We start from the raw sequence: 18,325 nt of genomic DNA on the forward strand, positions 1-18,325 counted from the left end.
ACTGGAGGGGACAGGGGCTGGAGATGCTTTTCCTGCATATCTGCAATAGAGCACAGATCATTTAGGATCCATGGAAGATACTTCCCAGGCCACTTCTGTCAGGTTCCTCCCTTCATAAAGGATTCTGTATGTTGCTTCTGGTAGACTTAACTTTTTGTCAGTTGTCTTTCTGCAAGTATCTCTAAGGAGATCTTGCAATACATGGGGAAAAACATTGAGAAAAGATCAGGTAATTTGAAAAGCAGAGATAGGCAAGGTAGGTTACGTGACAGTACAGTGACAAACAGTGGGTGATCTGTGCACGCACATTATACTGTAGCAGCAATATGTAAAATGTTCTTTGATGCACAGGAACGCACTGAAAATGTTGAATTCTTCAGCAAGACACAATATACCGTGTTTCTTCATGTTGTTTTGATTTAGGATATTCAGTTGTGGTGGAGGTTGGTACAGACAGCAGAGCAGCCACGCTGCTCTTTTGGACAAATATTGGACCAAAATACATCTGGATAACATGAGCAAAGGAGAACTCAAGGAGGTATTATGTTGCTTTATTGTGGCTTGTGAATAATTGTTTCAATTAAGGGTAATAAATGTTTTTCAGTAATAAATTTGATCCTTATTTTTATCTCCAATATACCCTTATTGTTTTAGATTTATCCTGCCAATTTTGAAGTAAATGGGCACTTTGTGAGGAAAATTTGAAGTGCATTGGACAAAGATTCATGGAACTTGCTGTGGCAAACACAGTTCTGCTTTGAATGGGTCTAAGAATCAAATTACTTTGCCATTTTGTAGCTGACAGATACGTAAAAACAGAGGGAAAAAGAAAAAAAAGTTGGGTTTACTCTAATTCTGAGTTCTAAGCTTTGAGGTTAAAAGTAGTTGGTCAGTTACCAACTACAAATAACTGTCTCTATTGACATCTTTTGTTAGCATCTCTAGGGAATGTTTGCTTTGTGTAGTCCTTCAAAAAATTAAAGGAGCCCAGGGCTAAAATGAAAATAGAATTCTCTAGGGATTCTCCTTGTGATACAGAGCTCAGAATAGGATCTGATTTCAAAAGAGCCTTGCCTAAGGGAAAAGGGGCTGAATAGTCTTGAGCAGAAGAATTTTCTGAATTTTCTAGAATGAAGAAGGTAGTTTTTTGATAGATTTATTCACTCCTTGGAGCCCATTCAGCGGCCAGCGCAGTTACGGGTGACCTTAAATATCTGTGGTTTTCTGTTTTGATATTTGTCAGTTAATTGTTAGGAAAGGAACAAGAACAGCACTTACTTCATACTTGTAGATTTTGTTGTACTCACTATTGTAGTAGTAAAAAAGGCTGTGTGGCTGAACTGATGTCGAAGATGACCTCCAGAAAGGACCAGTATTCAAGTAAAGCTTGGCTGTTAAAACCTTAAGAAAAAAGGAAGCTTCAGTGCTCAATGTGTCACTTACCACTAGGTTCTTCTGCTTCTTTTTTGTAACTTTGTAGCTCAAGTCACAAAAATAAATCAATCAAACACTGTGTAGTAGTAGAAGAAGAGACAGTGGTAGAAGACACCCAATTGCATGTCTTGAAAATAGACTGATGATGTTCTCGTTAATCTTAAAAGTCAGTTTGGCAGGGTGGGACCAGTCTTTCTGGCCCGTATCTGTGAAAAGCTTATTTTGGGAAGCAATAATTTTGGTTGGCAAGCTTTAGTGGAGAGAACTGAGCTGAAAGGAAATTAGAGAAGAAAAATTATCCCCTTAATGTGTCTTTGTCAGCACAGTGAATAGATAACTTGAATACTCAAAAAAATTCAGTCATTCAAAGAAGGACAGGAGGTAAGAACTTTTGTTATCAGTTGTAAAGTTGTATGATCGTGGTTTGAGTTTAGATTAGGGTTGAATGTAGCTTTTGTTCTTCTTGTTGTTATTTGTGCAAATCTATTAAATGAATTGGAGTACAGTTGAATTGGCAAAATTATTTTTTGGCATCTACACTGATATCATACAAGTCACAATGACTTCTTTTCTTCAGATGAAAGATTCCAAGAGAGCAGGTTTGTGCAGCATGCTAGCTTCAGTATCTATTGAAGTGTATCCTATTAAAATTTGGGGGGGCTCGTGGTTTCTTTCTGATGCAAAAGGTTTTTTTTTGTTTTGAGGTTTTTAACTTTTTTCTTTTTTTTTTTCAGGTTCTTCAAAGAAAATACCCCAACCTTGCTCTTGTAACTGATCATTTGTTAGACATTTACATTCACCTTACAGGAGACAAGTATCAGGCATCAGAAAACAGCACTTCTGGCTCCAGGCACATACCAGAAGATTCATCAGAATCAAGATCAGAAAATAAGAAACCAAATCTGGAAGGACGAGAACTATCTCTAAGGTTGTCTTTTTTTATATGTTTATTAGGAGGAAATTTAGTTAGCTACCTGGAGAGATAGATGCGTTTACCTTTGTTATTTTTCTTAATTTTTTAAAAACAGTTTTAATTAAACTGGAATTTCATAAGAAATTGGAAAAATCCACTTTTCATTATAAAATAATGATTAAGATATTTTTTAAAAAATCTTGATCTGAATTTTTTTAAGACTTCCTATTTGCTATAACTTCATTTTTTTGAGGAAAAAGTGTGGGTTTCGTTATATGTGTTGGTGAGCTATATGGATTACTTCTCAATTAATTTTAACACAAAATATCAGATCCAGTTAAGAACTGTTGACTGAATTGTAGCGTATAATGTTCTCATGCTAGCCAGTAGATAATGTTTTAAGCAATATATTTGCTTACCTAGATAATTTTGTATTAGACCCTCACAGCATCCTAACTAACAGATGACTGAAAATAACCAGATCTGTAGTGTACTATTAATTTTAGAATTTTTATGATAAAATGCATCTCAATGTTCAATTAGTTCTTCCTGTCATACCAAATGTCAGTTCTAGTCATGTGGAATTTCTGTAACCAGTAGTGCTTTGTGAATTGGTCAGTAAATACTAGGTGTGGGTAGTACCTCGTATTTTTGTGAAGTTGTTTTTCTAGAATTAATGTTTCCTTTTCTTGCCTTTCGGAAGATTTTGTTGTGGATAAGGAATCGGTATCTTCAAAAAATAGGGGGTTTTTACCTTTCTGGATGAAAAACTTGCTGCTTTTCATTTTTTTTCAATTTCATATTTACTTTATGGTTTAATGGAGTGTGTATTATCTATTTCTAAGCAACGTATCTGAAAGCAACACTGTTAGTCTTTCTGTGCTCAGCTACTCTTTAGAATTAGGATCAGATTTATATGTGTCTTCCTGTGTACAACTAGCACAACAACTAAATGTGCAATTGTTGGAAGACGACATAATGACCTAACCTGAACATGAAAGAAGGTGCTGTGTGTTTTGTCTTTGTTGTATAAAATATTTTTGTTTTTTCTTTTTAGAGACTTACTGAATTGGTGCAGCAGGATTGCTTACAACTTCAACAGTAATTCTTCAACCACAGCAGTGAATATTTTTCAGGAGGTGCGGTAAGACTTGATCCAGAAATTATTACCCAAATTCTAGTATTGTCTCACAAATGTGAAAATACTCAATTTGGGAATGTGAGATGGAAATTTATGTATAGTTTTATCTGAAGCAATTGGATCATAGTTGGAATGTTTGTGATCTGTCAACTGGGGACTTTCCTTACTACTAAGAAAACTGTTTGCAGTAATGTGCCAAAAGCCAGTTCAGGCTTACTACTGTCGTACAAGTAGAATGCTGCAGCATAATTTTAACTGGTATGAGGTGGGATTGCGTGTGTCTGAGAGTAAATGTTTTAAGATCTTTCCTTTTTCTTGTAATATGAGGCTTCTTTCTTACTTTCCTATGCATCAATTCATATTCCAGAGCTGGAATTTTTCAAGTGTGCATCAGTCAGAGGTAGTTTTATGACGTGAGATCTTACAACATTACTTCATCTCCATTTTGGTCCATTCATCTAAAAATAGCTTCTGTGACTGGACATTGAAAAGCTTTTACTTGCAGTAGAAACCCACTACATCACAGAGTTTAGAAGTTCTTATTACACCCTTTTGAACTCCATTGTTTGACTCTATCTGTGGACAGTGAAATAATTTTATGTACCATGGCTGGATTGGGGTCAGGCTCGTGTAAATTAAGGTGGTCCTTGTCAGCTCATATCACACAGAATTTGTATTGAAGAAGCTGTTTTATTTTCCCCTTGACAGGCATTGGACTGTTTCACAGCTATGCTGTCCAACCAAGGGAGCAGACAGAAAATGGCAAAAGTTATTGGAAGTAAATTAAACATTTCCAAGAAAAAGGTATGTTGAGCTATAATTAATATGTTGTCTATTGATAATATTCTATAACTTGCAATCTTTCTAGTGATTAATTTAAATGTGTTCTGCTGTTTTTCTTAAAAATTATGCTTACCTCTTTGTCCCAAACACTTTTTTTGTTCTCTGTACTATCCCAGCGTCTATGTTTTTATCCTGTTTTATTTTCAGCTGCACTTTTTTTCTCTGAATGCTACAGTGAACCTGTTCCAGAGCAGGTTGCAAATGCCTCATCATGCAAAAGAAGGATCACACAGCTGGAACAGCACAGTTGTCTAAGCACATGATACTGCTAGATGCACACAATAGTGAAGAATGTGTTTTTTCTTTGGTGGTTACAGTGAATTTTAATCAACTTAAAGACATTGGAGAGAAACATAATCTTCTTTACTACTTGTTCTGTAATCATCAATACCCAAATCAAGTACCTCTCTAGAGGCTGGTAACTCTCTATAAGTTAATAGCGTGTGATATAAATGGCTGAGTTAAACTAAATCATTACTTTGTCAGCTATTTCTGACTATGGTAGTTTGATTGCAAAGAAAATTCCCTCCTTTGTTACTTCAAGATGAAAAAACTTGCCAGCTGGGTGGACAGATGGATCCCTGAAACTTCTATGGATTTTTCTGTTTGTCCTTCTTTTGTATTATTTCAATACAGGAGTGTATTATGTGCTGCTAATGGCAAAATATCCTTGTTTACACCGAGGTATTCACCAATCTTTTTTGAAGGGAGGTAGGTTTTTTATTATTAAAGATAACTGTTCCCAGGTTCAAGTTTATGTAGTTGAACTACCATGGAAGTAGGTGAAGTAGAAATATAATGGCATAGACCCGTTACCAGGTTGTTAAATGGAAAGTCGTTGTTTGTACAGACAATAACACTTTTGAGGTCCATCAGTATTTTAGGTGGTAAGTATGTAAAACCTGCAAAATATTAAATCTTACAATGAAAAATTAGCTTGCTGCAAAGTAATACTGGTAGCGTATGACGGGTGTTCTTAGCGTGATGTTGTAGGCAACATTAGTATTGGAAATGTTGATGCTTTCTTCACAGGTGGAGTTCTTTTGTGAACTCTATAAACCGGAAATTCTAATACGGGAACAAGAAGTCTCTGTCGGAAGAGTGCATCTCATGAAGAAACAAACCCAGGCTCTCACTGTACAAAGGTAGAATATCTTGTAATTTCCATGAGAATCGAAATATTTTGTGGTGGAATAGAACAGATTGCAAGTCACAGGATTAAAAAAATAAAAATTGGATATTCTCAGTCTAATGAAAGGAACGTGATGAGTTCTTTCTCTTGTGACCTGAGCTTTTCCTTGTGTATCTTTAAGACTGTCTGCATCATACTTCTGGCAGCCAAAGCACGGAACTTTTCAGCTTCTTTTGAACTAGAGTTTCTTCAAAACAGTGTGCATCCATAGCTGTTACAATAAGATTTTGATGGATCTATCTTTGTAAAGAGATATTTTTGTAGTATGTGGCTTTAACTCCACTGGGCAGGAAGTTCTTTGGAAACCCTGAATGTCTAGATTGTATCTTGAAATTCAAAAGTATCTTATAAGGGTATCTTGGAACAAAGTTTTCCAAACGTATATTTTTAATTAAAAAAAAAAAATAAATCCTGAATTCAACTACTTCTCTAAAAAAAAAAAAAAAAAAAAAAAAAGAAAAGGTAAAATGGAAATGAACTCCTTGATAAATCTTGGGTTTGAGTTGCTTCCTCTGTTTTTCCAGATCAAAACAAACCTTTGCTGCCACACGGCCATCTGCAGTATTGATTGAACAGCTTGCAGTTTGTGTTGACAAAGGAGAGCCTGTGCTTTTGGTTGGTGAAACAGGAACTGGCAAAACCTCAACTGTTCAGTACCTTGCTCATATTACAGGTAAATAAAGTGTGAAGGCTGTGACTTACATGAAGATGATCTAATAAACAACAAACAAACAAAAAAACCCCCCATAAATCGATGGTGCTTTCTGTTTCTGTTTCAAGGACACCATTTGAGGGTTATCAACATGAACCAACAAAGTGACACAGCAGATCTATTAGGGGGGTGAGTCACTGATTACTGTTTTGTCTGTTCTACATAACAAATTGGTAGTATTAGAACAAGCTTCTAACGCAAGTACAGTTGCGGTATCAACTGTTTTTAGGCCCGTATCTGTTTCATAGTAGCATAAATGTCTCAAACATGTTTGCATGCAGAAACCTTCTTGTCCTTGCTGAAGAACAGAGGCTGTTTCAGTAAATTCTGTGCACATTTCTGTGTGATGGAGTCATTTAAAAGCACAACCCAGTGACTCTTTAGAAATGGCTAAGCTGTTCAATATAAATACGACATAATATTCACTGGACGTACTGGTTGGTAGTAGTAAAAATATTTTTCTTATCAGGGTGGTCCTGTCTTTATAAAATTGCCTTGTAAGTTGCATTTAAATATGTGCAATTTTACTTTGCTCATTAGTTGAGTAAAAAACTATGGAAACCCAGGTTCCTTCATGCACAATATTGTTTTTTCAGTAACAGTTTTTGTTAATTCACAGATGCTAGTTCCTGTGTCACAAATAAGTAATTACTCTTTTGCTTCTCTTCAGTTACAAGCCTGTGGATAACAAGCTGATCTGGCTACCTCTTCGAGAGTCTTTTGAAGAACTCTTCTCTCAGACATTTTCTAGAAAGAAAAATCAGACGTTTTTGGGACATATCCAGACCTGCTACAGGCAGAAACGTTGGCATGATCTGCTAAAACTAATGCAGCATATTCATAAATCTGCTATCAATAAGGAAGCAAAAGAAAATGCATCTGGTGAGAATTCATACTGATCAAACACACATCATTAGCGGTGAACCATTGCAGAGCAGATAAACAGTAGTTAATTTTTTGTTTGTTGATATTTTTTTTGGGGGGGGGGTTGTGGTGGGTTGTTTTTGTTTGGGTTGTTTTTTTCATCCCTCTATTACTTCCTTCTTCTGGTTTTGAAAAATGCAATCTATGTCTACAAGATAATATTCAAAATACTGTTAGCATGGGGTTTGTTTCTTTCTAATCCGTCACTGTTGGTAGCTATCTCTGATAGACTGAAGGTTTATTTGTCTGACCTACGGTGCCCTTGACATCTCATCTCCACTCAGCACTTGTTTGCTGTGTTGATGAACAGTCCTAGTTTTCTGTGTGGCAGTCTTCCATATGAATGTATTCATACTTTCAGTCCTGGAACCTCATTAGGTCTCACAAATATATCCTATTTTAGAAACAAAGCAAAACACAACAACAACAAAACCCCCAAATCCAAAGTAACAGCTCTCTTAAGGTAGTAATGACTTTAAAAGCTTGCTCAGAGCTTTCCGATAACTTTGGTTTTGCTGTCAGTGATGCTGACTTGCATAGTTCTTTACTTTGATTCATTGTGGTTTTGCCTCCAAATAAATGTTTTTCTTGTTTTAAACTTCACAACCCATTTGGGACGGAGGCAGTATTAATACTTCGTCTTGCGTGAAGTGGTTTCTGGTTCTTGACCTGCTGAACAAGTGAAGTGGTAGCTTTCATTCAGTATGGGCCAAGTAAACTTAACTATGAACCTTGTCTTCCCTCTTCTTCTGAATATGCAGATATTAAAATAAATGCCCACAAATGTAAAAAAAGATGAGGTTTTAAAGACCACTTGTAGCAAGTATTGACAATCCTAAAATAAAGACAAGCTGAAATCTGTAGCTTGCAACGCTAGTAGCTTAAGTCATGATGCTGCATATACCTCCTCACACTGTGACTTTAAACAAATAACTGAAATAAGTGCAATAGTCAATAATGTCATAACTGTTAAGCAACAGTGTTTTAACTGATACTGGATTGAGCATTGTTAACCTGTTCTGTCGTAAGGTTTGTAAATTTGGATTTATTTTTCTGAGATGCCTCTTTCAGTCTCTGGAAATTGGAGAGTGCTAACAGTCATACTGGAACCAAGTGCAGCATAGGTATTTGTGCCTAAGCTAGGACATGCTGGAATGAATAGCAAGTTACTTGTAGCCATATGTCAATAGTGTTCAGCTAAATTAAAACAAACAAACAAAACCAAAAATCAAACAGCAAAATATAATTTATTTTTTTTTAAATTGATGAGATGTCATCTGTAGAACTTCAACGTTTTCATTGCTCAGCCAAGCTTACTCTTGTATCTCTATGCTTGAAACAGCTTGATTAAAATACTGTTGTTAAACATTTTTGTGCTATTGTTCTGTGCTATTTGTTTTGCTTGTAGGCTCACCACTGAAGGAAAAGTGGGAGGCATTTGGTCTGAAACTGAATCATGCTCATCAACAGATGAAAATGACAGAAAATGCTCTTCTCTTTGCATTTGTTGAGGTATTTAGAGATTTGCATTTTGATGCTAGGAAGAATAAGGAGGAGCATTTAAAAGGCTTTTCAATCAGTATTATATAAATAACTTCCTGGCAAGAATCTTGCTGTGAAGTAGAACTTGTTCCATCATAACTCTGGAACGAAGTGTGCTGCTGCAAGGAGGTGGTGGTTAGATGGGGGGTGGGAGAATGTTTTGTGGTAACACATTAATTCAGTGCTGTATGGTAGGAATTAGGACTGGTATGGTAAAAGATTATCAGCAGTATGTCATATCATCTTTTCAAGCGTATGACATTAGAAAACACATCTTGACCAATCTCCAGTAGGACGTGCTCCTGCTTGAGGTTTCCCGCGAAGGATATAATATTAGGAATCTATGCTGTTTATCTAGAAGTGATTTTTTTTTTCAAATGTTTCAAACCCATGGTATGATATTCTAATGACAGTAAGCGTGACTAGGGGAAACTATGATGTATGGTTTATGCATGTTTATTCCTTGTCACCCTGTTAGTCTCACTATATACTTTAAAATTTTATGTAAAATGTGTAAAAATGTTGGCCAGTCCTGTTTCTAACAAATGACCATATAAGTAGTTGGAGAACCTTTGACTTAAGTATAGTTTTAATTAACAGTTCCCTGAGGAACATAATATTGCTTCTGTCTTTGTTTGGATTTCTTTAGATTAACTGCCTTTATTCTCATAGTGGTATCAGTGAAGTTTATGCACCACAGTGATGAGCATCACTCACAGGCAGCATTGCACAAATAGGGGGCTTAATTGTGTTATATCTGAACCAATTAAAATGGTAGCTGATAATGGTGGTAACTGTCTGACTTCTGTGACTTGCGAAATAATTGCTGTTATTGAGGGAGAGCAGTAAAATTGCTATTGCTGTAAAAGGTCTGGAATTGCCATTTGTCTAATCAGCCCATAGACTGCAAAACAAGTATTTTCAGTATACAGATGCTGTAGTTGTTATATCGCTGCTGTTGACATGATTAACAAATTGATCTTATTTTTAGGGTACTCTGGCACAAGCAGTCAAAAAAGGAGAGTGGATTTTATTGGATGAGATTAACTTGGCTGCAGCAGAGACTTTAGAGTGCCTGAGTGGTTTATTGGAAGGATCATCTGGGTCACTGGTATTACTAGACAGAGGAGACACAGGTACTATTTCTGTGCTTGCTTATGCTGTATCTTGCAATCCAGTTAGTTGAATTACCTATCTTAAGTGACTCAATATAAGTTGAGAACATTTACTATTAAAATGAACATCTGCAGAAGAGAACAATGTGTTCTCTCTAGACTTCATACTTGTATGGAAGAAGTGGGAGTTTTAAGTCAATGTGGCTCAGGAGATTTCAGCATGCAGAAATTGTTGTAACTTCTGTCGCTTTGGATTCTACAAGGAGAATCTCTCTCTAGAGGCTTTAGTAAGCATTCCTGTCTTTCAGGACTATTCAGGGAGTGTCATTATTTTATTTTTTTTTTTATAAAGTTGTGGTAGCTTGACAGCTAAGGGCATGGGACGTCAGGTTTAGTTGCTGCTGTAGTAATTGTCTTTCACTGATCCTGAGAATATATTTGTTCTCCAGCTAGAAATACATAGACAAGGCCTTTGATTTTTCTGAGTCCTTGTGGGTTGACCCAGCTAAGCACCTATACTGCTACTTACTCTTTCCACTCCAGCACCCCCCCAGCAGTATGGGGGAGAGATTAGGAAGAGTAAAAGCCAGAAAACTCATGTGAAACAAGTGATGCAAAGGCAGTCACTAACCAGCTCCCACAAGCAGACCAAAGTCCAGCCAGTCTCTAAGGAACAGCCACCTTGGAAGACAAAAATTACTATCTGCCTCTTCCTTTACCCCAGTTTTTATTGCTGAGCATGAAGTTATATAGTAGGGAATATCACTTTGGCCAATTTAGGTCAGCTGTCCCAACAGTGTCCTCTCCCAACTTTTTGCTCACTCCCAGTTAAGTCCCTTGGGGAAGGAGGGCAGAGTGAGGAAAAAGAGAAAGACTTGATGCTGTGCCAGCAATAGCCAAAACATTTTGTGTGTTCTCAACATCACCACAGAGGCTGCTGTGAAGAAAGTTAATTCTATCCCAGCCAGACCCAGTACACATCTAAAGGTAAAAAATGCAATTGGTGAATATTGTTTCTGGAGCTACAGGTAGAGACAAACGTTGTATGAGCTTCCTAGGCTGGGTTTTCTTCCTGGCTGAGGGAGCACTGGCCATTCTTCTGAAAGAGACAAAAGGAGTTCCAAGTTTAGAGGCTTATATAATTCTTGAAATGTTTTGTGTTGTTAAAACATCCTGTTAAGCACAAATAAAAGTCAGGGTTTCACTTGGCTGTGGCTGTTGTAAAGATGCAGACATACTTCTGATAAAATTACATGGGCTTATTCTCTGAAAACTTTTCACCCTAGCATTTCAAGAAAATGTAGTAGAAGAAAAGAGAAACAGTCTTAGAGGAAGAATACCTCATTTAATATAATAAGTATCCTGAGTTTAACATTAGCCTATATCTCTAATTTCTTTTTCATTTAGAGCCTCTTGTCCGTCACCCTGATTTTCGCTTGTTTGCATGCATGAATCCAGCTACAGATGTTGGAAAGAGAAATCTTCCTACAGGAATAAGAAACAGGTAGGAAATAATGATTCTGTGACAAAATACTTCGTTGCTTTCTTTTTCAGAGTTTAACTAGCTTCATGAGTTGACCCAGTGAAGAATGCCTTATTTGAAGCCTGAGGATATAAATCTGAACTCAAATTAACTTCCTGAGAGAGGTGCTTTCCACATCATGGGGAAGGCTTTTCATGAAATAGCATCAGGAAAATACTTCTGTGAAGTTGCTGAGCAGTAGTGGTCTAGCAGTAGTGTAGAATGTTGTCACTGGGGGCAGGGGAATGATCATTCTTTACAATTGAACTGTCAGTGCCTGGAAATGCCAGTGCAGCAGTTTGTGTTCCTGGTGGGTGTAATAAAGACAAGTGCTTTGTGTCTGTCTAGCAGCCTTTCTCTTGATGACTCAGAAGTGTTGATGATCCTTGCAAAAAGCTGTATATCCAGCCTTCTTTACTCAGAAGGAAGGTGGTTTGCATGGGTGGAACAGATGTATGATGATCGAAGTATTTGATGTGTGATCTTCAAGTGTTTAAGCTGTGGCCAGGAAATTGGAGTTGTGGCAGATCTATTCTTCTGTACCACCGGTTCCTGAATGCAAAGATCTGCTTGTACTTAATGACGTTTCCCTCATGAATGCCAAAAGCCGTGCATGTCATCCCTTATCAGGTTCAGAAACACTGTGCAAAGCTGTAAAGATTCACTTACTATATATAACTAGTCATTCGCAGTTATTAGTGGCAAAGTAAGGTTTTATTGCTATTAGCTTTCCTTGCTTAGTAGTGAAAGAAAATAAAGTGAGGAAACTTCAGCTTGTTAAGTTTGAATGAACTTATATTTGCATTTGTCAAAAATATCCACCCCTCTGAAGTTAATAATATTGGTCTTGTTGTATTGGATTTGCTGTGGTGTGTCCTGAGCCATTATTTGCAGTTGTAATGCACAGTATAGAAGGGCTGCAGACTTGTATTCAACTCCTGATGTAAATACACTGGTCTAACTAACAGTTAGAAAATATGCTCATTAACTAGAGCTGTCAGTGTAGTCTACTAAATGCGAAACACTCTGTATTTAAAGATGCTCAGAACTTCACCGAGTACATGTTTTGCTGCTAGTCTTCCTTTGCTTACTATCAAATTTTCTCATTTTATTATTGCTGAGCTGCATGTTTGTAAAAGTAGAAACAATCTGGATATGCTAGTACTGGATATGCTAGTCAAAACAAAATTAGAATGGGTGATCTCATAAGTGTCCACTTCTTAAAATAGACATCATTAGAGAGTACACTTTGAAAAGTGCTCCTGTTGTGTCAGTGTTTGGGCTGTAACGTTTGGATATCTCCTGCAAATTGTTTAAAATTTCAGTTTTAAAAATAGCATCCCATAGTTAATTTTCAGTCTACTAGGTTGAAATAATTCAGATAAATTATTTAAAAATAAGGTATTACTAGTAATTTCTTTGTAATTACTCTGATTCTTGAGTCAGTCTGTAGGTAGTTTGACAACCCAGTATTCTGCTGCTTAAAAATTTTTAAATGTTATATACCATGAGAATCATATATAACATGAGTTTATGTATAAGTGTTATGGATTGATTTGATTCTTACAGGTTTACTGAACTTTATGTAGAAGAACTGAGAAATGACGGAGATTTGCAAGTTCTTATCATGGATTATCTGAGAGGCTTGAATGTGAACAAAAATACAGTACAAGGAATTGTGAAGTAAGTTGGTTGTAATCTCTTTAAATCCTTGGGTACAAAAAGAAAGTATGTAAATGTAGTTTGTGGTTAGGCTAGTTTGGGAAACACTATAATGCTCCCCACACAGCAGTTAGCCGTTTCCTAAGGCTATGCAGAGGATAGACAGCCATCGTCTTCATTCTGAAGGTTTTTGTACTTGTGGGAAAGAGATTTACTTTTCCTTATTTGGAATTGCTTTTTTTGGTGGCACCAGTTAAAAAGCATTGTTGTTGCAGTCCTCTTTCCCATTTGAGATACTAAAATGGTTTGTTTCTGTAGATCATACCAATGGAAGTCTCGTGTGTTTATCAAGGTACCTTTCTTTCCCCCAGTTTAAGGTGTACTATCTCACTGTATTAACCTGAAGAACTGTTACATGTTTAGAATACTTTGAGTTTATAGTCATTCTCTGTATATCAAGCGCTCTCAAAAATACGGCTCTAAAATATGCGCTGCTTTCCTTCACTGATTATACAGATGGCAGAGTTTGGCATGGCTTTCCTGACTTGGAGCTTTTAGAAAAAGTGTCAGTTGGAGATATGCTTAAGTGTTCATACTTTGGGTTTAATTCCTTGGAGCAGGGGTCTGCTCAGTAACAGCACTACGTAACTTGAACTGGTTTCACTCTTTATTTTTGCAGCTTTTATTTATCTGTGAGAAAGGAAGCAGAAGCAAAGCTGGTGGATGGAACTGGCCACAGACCTCACTATAGTCTCCGTACACTTTGCAGGGCATTGAGATTTGCAGCGTCTAATCCATGTAGCAGCATACCACGCTCACTATATGAGGTGATTACCTATGTTGGGGTTTGTTTCAGTGTGTATTCACTACAAAGACTGTTTGGGTAAAGGATAATCCTCTCTTCTAAGTGCAGTATTGAACAGAAATGATTGTTTAATCTCTGTATTTTTTTTCCTAACGATTTTTCCTTTTGTCACTGAAAATAATTCTTCTTAGGGCTTCTGTTTGAGTTTCCTGACGCAGCTTGACAGAGGTTCTCACCCAGTAGTTCAAAAGCTAATTTGCCAGCATATAGTCTCTGGTAACATCAAAAGCCTTCTCAAGCAGGTAGGTAACTAAGCTTATATAGACCTGTTTACTATTCAGAGTAGAATTTATTTTGAGGTGCCTTCTCTGCATTTTTCCTCTGTATTTCCTTCTCACAGTCCTGCTTTTCATCTTATAAAGATAAGAACTAAAAAAAATAATAAATTAATACTGCTCCTTCATATTTTTTTACTTCTGCTTGAAATCATAGAATCATAGGGTTGGAAGGGACCTCTGGAGATCATCTAGTCCAATCCCCCTGCCAGAGCAGGGTCACCCAGAGCAGGTTGCACAGGAACGCGTCCAGGCGGGTTTTGAATGTCTCCAGAGTTGGAGACTCCACCACTTCTGTGGGCAGCCTGTGCCAGTGCTCTGCCACCCTCTCAGTAAAGAAATTCCTCCTCATGTTTAGGTGGAACTTCCTATGCTCAAGTTTGTGCCCATTACCTCTTGTCCTGTCCCCGGGCACCACTGTAAAGAGCCTGGCCCCATCCTCCTGACAGCCACCCTTTAAGTATTTATACGTGTTGATAAGATCCCCCCTCAGTCATCTTTTTTCCAGACTGAAGAGACCCAAATCCCTCAGCCTTTCTTCATAAGAGAGGTGTTCCACTCCCCTAATCATCTTGGTAGCTCTCTGCTGCACCCTCTCCAGCAGTTCCCAACATATACCCGTAAATACCTATATATTCCCATAAATACCCATATGTTAGCTGGTTTATTTGTTAATTTGAAAAAAATGTGGAAGTTCAAGTAATTACACCATTGTGGAGTGTGGGCAGCTTAATACGGTGACTCCAACTGTAAAGCTTTCACAGACTTTTGAGGAGCTTTCACAAGCTTTTTATTTTTAGACCTGAATGCAGAACATATGGATATGAAGCAAACACCTGTGCTTTGTCTCTGATGGGAAAGGAAGAATCTCACTAGTGCTGAGAGCCCAGCATGGGTTTGCATGGGGGACTGGGCAGGTGGGATGGGGAAGCCCATTGTAAGAGATAGGTATTTGTTTCATAATAAAACTCTTCATATTAGAAAATACACATGAATATAAAAAGATAAAAGCCAATTTCCTGCTTGGAAGCGTACTTCAAAATTCAGTGCTAGAGCTAGAACTCTTGAGACATTTTTATCTTCATGGTACTGGCAAAGATTCCTGCTTCATGACCTTGAAATAATCTGGTCAGGCTTTTCCCATAACTTGCATTCTGTGACAAGGGGACAGTGCTTACTGCAGGAGTGCTCAGGGATTAAATTAAAATGACTTCTTACAGAATATAGTGCAGTGCTGTAGCAGTAGTTGTCTTCATTAGCAAAGTGAAACTCATTTGTATAACCTGTTATTTCTGTCATGTCTCCTTAGCAAATACCAAAACCCCAAGGAGGGAGTTTTATACTTATAGAAGGATACTGGATTTCAGCTGGGGATAAAGAACCTACTGTAGATGAGACTTATGTGCTAACCCCTTCAGTTAAGCTTAATCTGAAAGATATTGCCAGAGTTGTGTCTGCAGGGTAAGTCTGTTGCAAATTTTCAGTTAAAAAACTAAGTTAAAGATATTTATTTGGGCCTCAAATAGTGTCTGTCTAGCCTTTATTGTTTGGCATGAGTAATGTCCATTTTCCTTCTACTTTACAGTTAACTTCATTATACAGTGACTTGAATTTATACATATATTTCTTGTCTCCTTAAGCCATCTTAACTTAAGCCATACCTAGTTTTATGTAAATGATAATCTAGAAATTTGCAGTTAGAGTAATCTGTTTATTTCACACTGCCATGTAAAGCTTCAGGGGTAGCAGTTAGCACCTGGGGGTAAAGTGACTTATGTTCCCCTTTTGGTGTATGATCGTGGATACGCCAAGTGAGTTAAGTAGTGATATTTTGGTAATGTAGATCTGTGAAAATCTCAAATAAAGTTGATGTCTTGTGTATGCGGAAGATATGACTCATGCTCCTAAACCACTGTTATGGTTATCCCTTTTAGAACTCATCCAGTACTGATTCAAGGAGAGACCTCTGTCGGTAAAACCAGTTTAATTCGCTGGTTGGCTGCTGCTACTGGGAATCATTGTGTAAGGATTAACAATCATGAGCATACTGACATCCAGGAATATATTGGCTGTTACACATCAGATGCCTCTGGGAAGTTGGTATTTAAGGAAGGTGAGTGGGCATATTGTATTTACTCCAAATTCCTGTCTCACTTCACTGCTTTTTTTTCTTCTTTTGTGCTTAGCTTCTCTGTTTTATTACAATGGGGAGATGACCTGTCATAAAATTAGTAGTTGCGTATTAATGATAATCACTTATGTAATTTCAGTGAATTCTTAAGAGTTCATGTTTGCCTCATCGTACTTGTCCTATTGGACATAAAGAAAAGAATTCAGCAATTTAAACAATACTGTTGCTTCTGTCTCTGGATTAGCATTTATACTGAGTGAAAACTGGTTGCTAAAAGTATTTAACAGCATGCTTCTGTTAGATTTAGTTTGTTAGATTTTTAACTACAACTTTTTGTGTTCCCTCCAAGGCATTCTCATAGATGCAATGAGAAAGGGTTACTGGATTGTTCTAGATGAACTGAATTTGGCTCCCACTGATGTTCTGGAGGCTCTCAACCGTTTGTTGGATGATAACAGGGAGCTGTTCATTACTGAGACCCAGGAAGTTGTCAGAGCTCACCCTCGCTTCATGCTCTTTGCTACACAGAATCCTCCAGGACTCTATGGTGGCAGAAAGGTCTGTATAATCTCTTCTTTTGAGTAGCTATGACTGTAGGGAGCGAATCTCTCTTGCACATTAAAGTGTGATGTGAAAACTTTCTGATGTGTAGCACAGAATTAGCATGAAATTCTCAAGAGGTAAAGATGAGATGGTTGTGGACTAACTTTCAGTACAGCCAAGTTCTCTTTAGGTTAGTTGCTTATTTTGCAGTTACTAAATTCCTTATTCATATTGAGTAGTTGAGTTTTAAGTGCTTTACTGAACTGGAGTTCATGTACATTTGACTCAGCATTTCTTGCTCAAGAGCACTGGAGAAGAGATTTTACTTAGGCTGTTGGTGTCCGTTTTGGCTGGAATAGTTAATTTTCTTCAGTGACTGGTATGGTGCTGTGTTTTGGATCTGTGACCAAAACAGTGTTGATAACACAGAGATGTCCTAGTTATTGCTGAGCAGTGATTGAACAGTGTCAGAACCATTTCTACCTCTCACTACCCCACCTGGGGCTGCACAGGAAGCTGGGAGGGGACACAACTGGGACAGCTGACCCCAGCTGGCCAAAGGGATATCCCATACCATGTGGTGTCATGCTCAGCAATAAAAACCGGGGGGAGAAGAAGGAAGAGGGGATGTTAGATGTTTGTTTCCCCAAATAACCATTGTGCATGATGAAACCCTGATTTCCTGGAAGTGGCTGAACACCCACCTGCTGATGGGAAGTAGTGGATGAATTCCTAATTCTGCTTCATTTGTGCATGCAGTCTTTGCTTTACCTATTAAACTGTCTATATCTCAACCCACAAGTTTCTCACTTTTACCCTTATGATTCTCTCCCCCGTTCTGTTGTAGGGGGGGTGAGCAAGTGGCTGTTCGTTGCTTAGCTGCCTACCGCAGTTGAAACACAACACATTTTAAAGCTCTTGGCCTCATCCAGGCTGTCTCTTATGCTTTCTTTCAATGTTTATGTGTATGTGCTAATTTGCATGCTATGACACTATCCATATTTCCTTTGGATGTGTAGGGGAAGATATATAACATGACGACTATCAAAGGAAAAAGTTCAAGCAATAGTATGTTCTCATATTTCAGGTTTTGTCCAGAGCCTTCAGAAATCGTTTCGTGGAACTGCATTTTGATGAACTGCCAAGTGCTGAACTGGAAACCATCCTGCACAAGCGATGCAGTTTGCCACCCTCTTATTGCAGCAAGCTTGTCAAAGTCATGTTAGACCTGCAAGTATGAGAGTCCTTCTTCTTTTTGTAGAAGATATGCAAACGTATTTCAGCACAAAGTAATAGAAATTCCTTTGCAGGGGGAGGTGTTGCTAACTGGCAGATATTTAAAAATCTGAACCATAATTGCTGGAACAGAACACACCAAAGTACTTAGTTTGATGGTTAAGATGAAAATGGGGAAGGTGATGTCAGATTTGAGAGAAAGCTATCAGCCAAAAAAATTAATAACCAAAGGCCTTAAGATTTGGTGTGTAGAATAATCCCTTCCTCTGGATCCA

At 37.6% G+C, this 18,325-nt stretch overlaps 1 protein-coding gene across 1 annotated transcript in view; it reads left to right on the plus strand.

Annotated features, from left to right (window-relative positions):
* The window catches only part of MDN1 (midasin AAA ATPase 1), a 105,158-nt gene that overhangs the window by 15,525 nt on the left and 71,308 nt on the right, over window positions 1–18,325 (plus strand). The window contains exons 9-26 of the mRNA XM_074581141.1: window positions 424–538; window positions 2,169–2,362; window positions 3,405–3,486; window positions 4,197–4,292; window positions 5,364–5,476; window positions 6,048–6,196; window positions 6,304–6,364; window positions 6,906–7,117; window positions 8,568–8,671; window positions 9,693–9,837; window positions 11,224–11,320; window positions 12,908–13,021; window positions 13,680–13,827; window positions 13,997–14,107; window positions 15,450–15,601; window positions 16,075–16,253; window positions 16,621–16,829; window positions 17,902–18,048. Of these exons, the coding sequence (XP_074437242.1) occupies window positions 424–538; window positions 2,169–2,362; window positions 3,405–3,486; window positions 4,197–4,292; window positions 5,364–5,476; window positions 6,048–6,196; window positions 6,304–6,364; window positions 6,906–7,117; window positions 8,568–8,671; window positions 9,693–9,837; window positions 11,224–11,320; window positions 12,908–13,021; window positions 13,680–13,827; window positions 13,997–14,107; window positions 15,450–15,601; window positions 16,075–16,253; window positions 16,621–16,829; window positions 17,902–18,048 (2,428 nt within the window). The remainder of the gene's footprint in view (window positions 1–423; window positions 539–2,168; window positions 2,363–3,404; window positions 3,487–4,196; window positions 4,293–5,363; window positions 5,477–6,047; window positions 6,197–6,303; window positions 6,365–6,905; window positions 7,118–8,567; window positions 8,672–9,692; window positions 9,838–11,223; window positions 11,321–12,907; window positions 13,022–13,679; window positions 13,828–13,996; window positions 14,108–15,449; window positions 15,602–16,074; window positions 16,254–16,620; window positions 16,830–17,901; window positions 18,049–18,325) is intronic.

This window comes from Larus michahellis, chromosome 3 (genome assembly GCF_964199755.1).
Source record: "Larus michahellis chromosome 3, bLarMic1.1, whole genome shotgun sequence".
Classification (NCBI taxonomy): Eukaryota; Metazoa; Chordata; class Aves; order Charadriiformes; family Laridae; genus Larus; species Larus michahellis.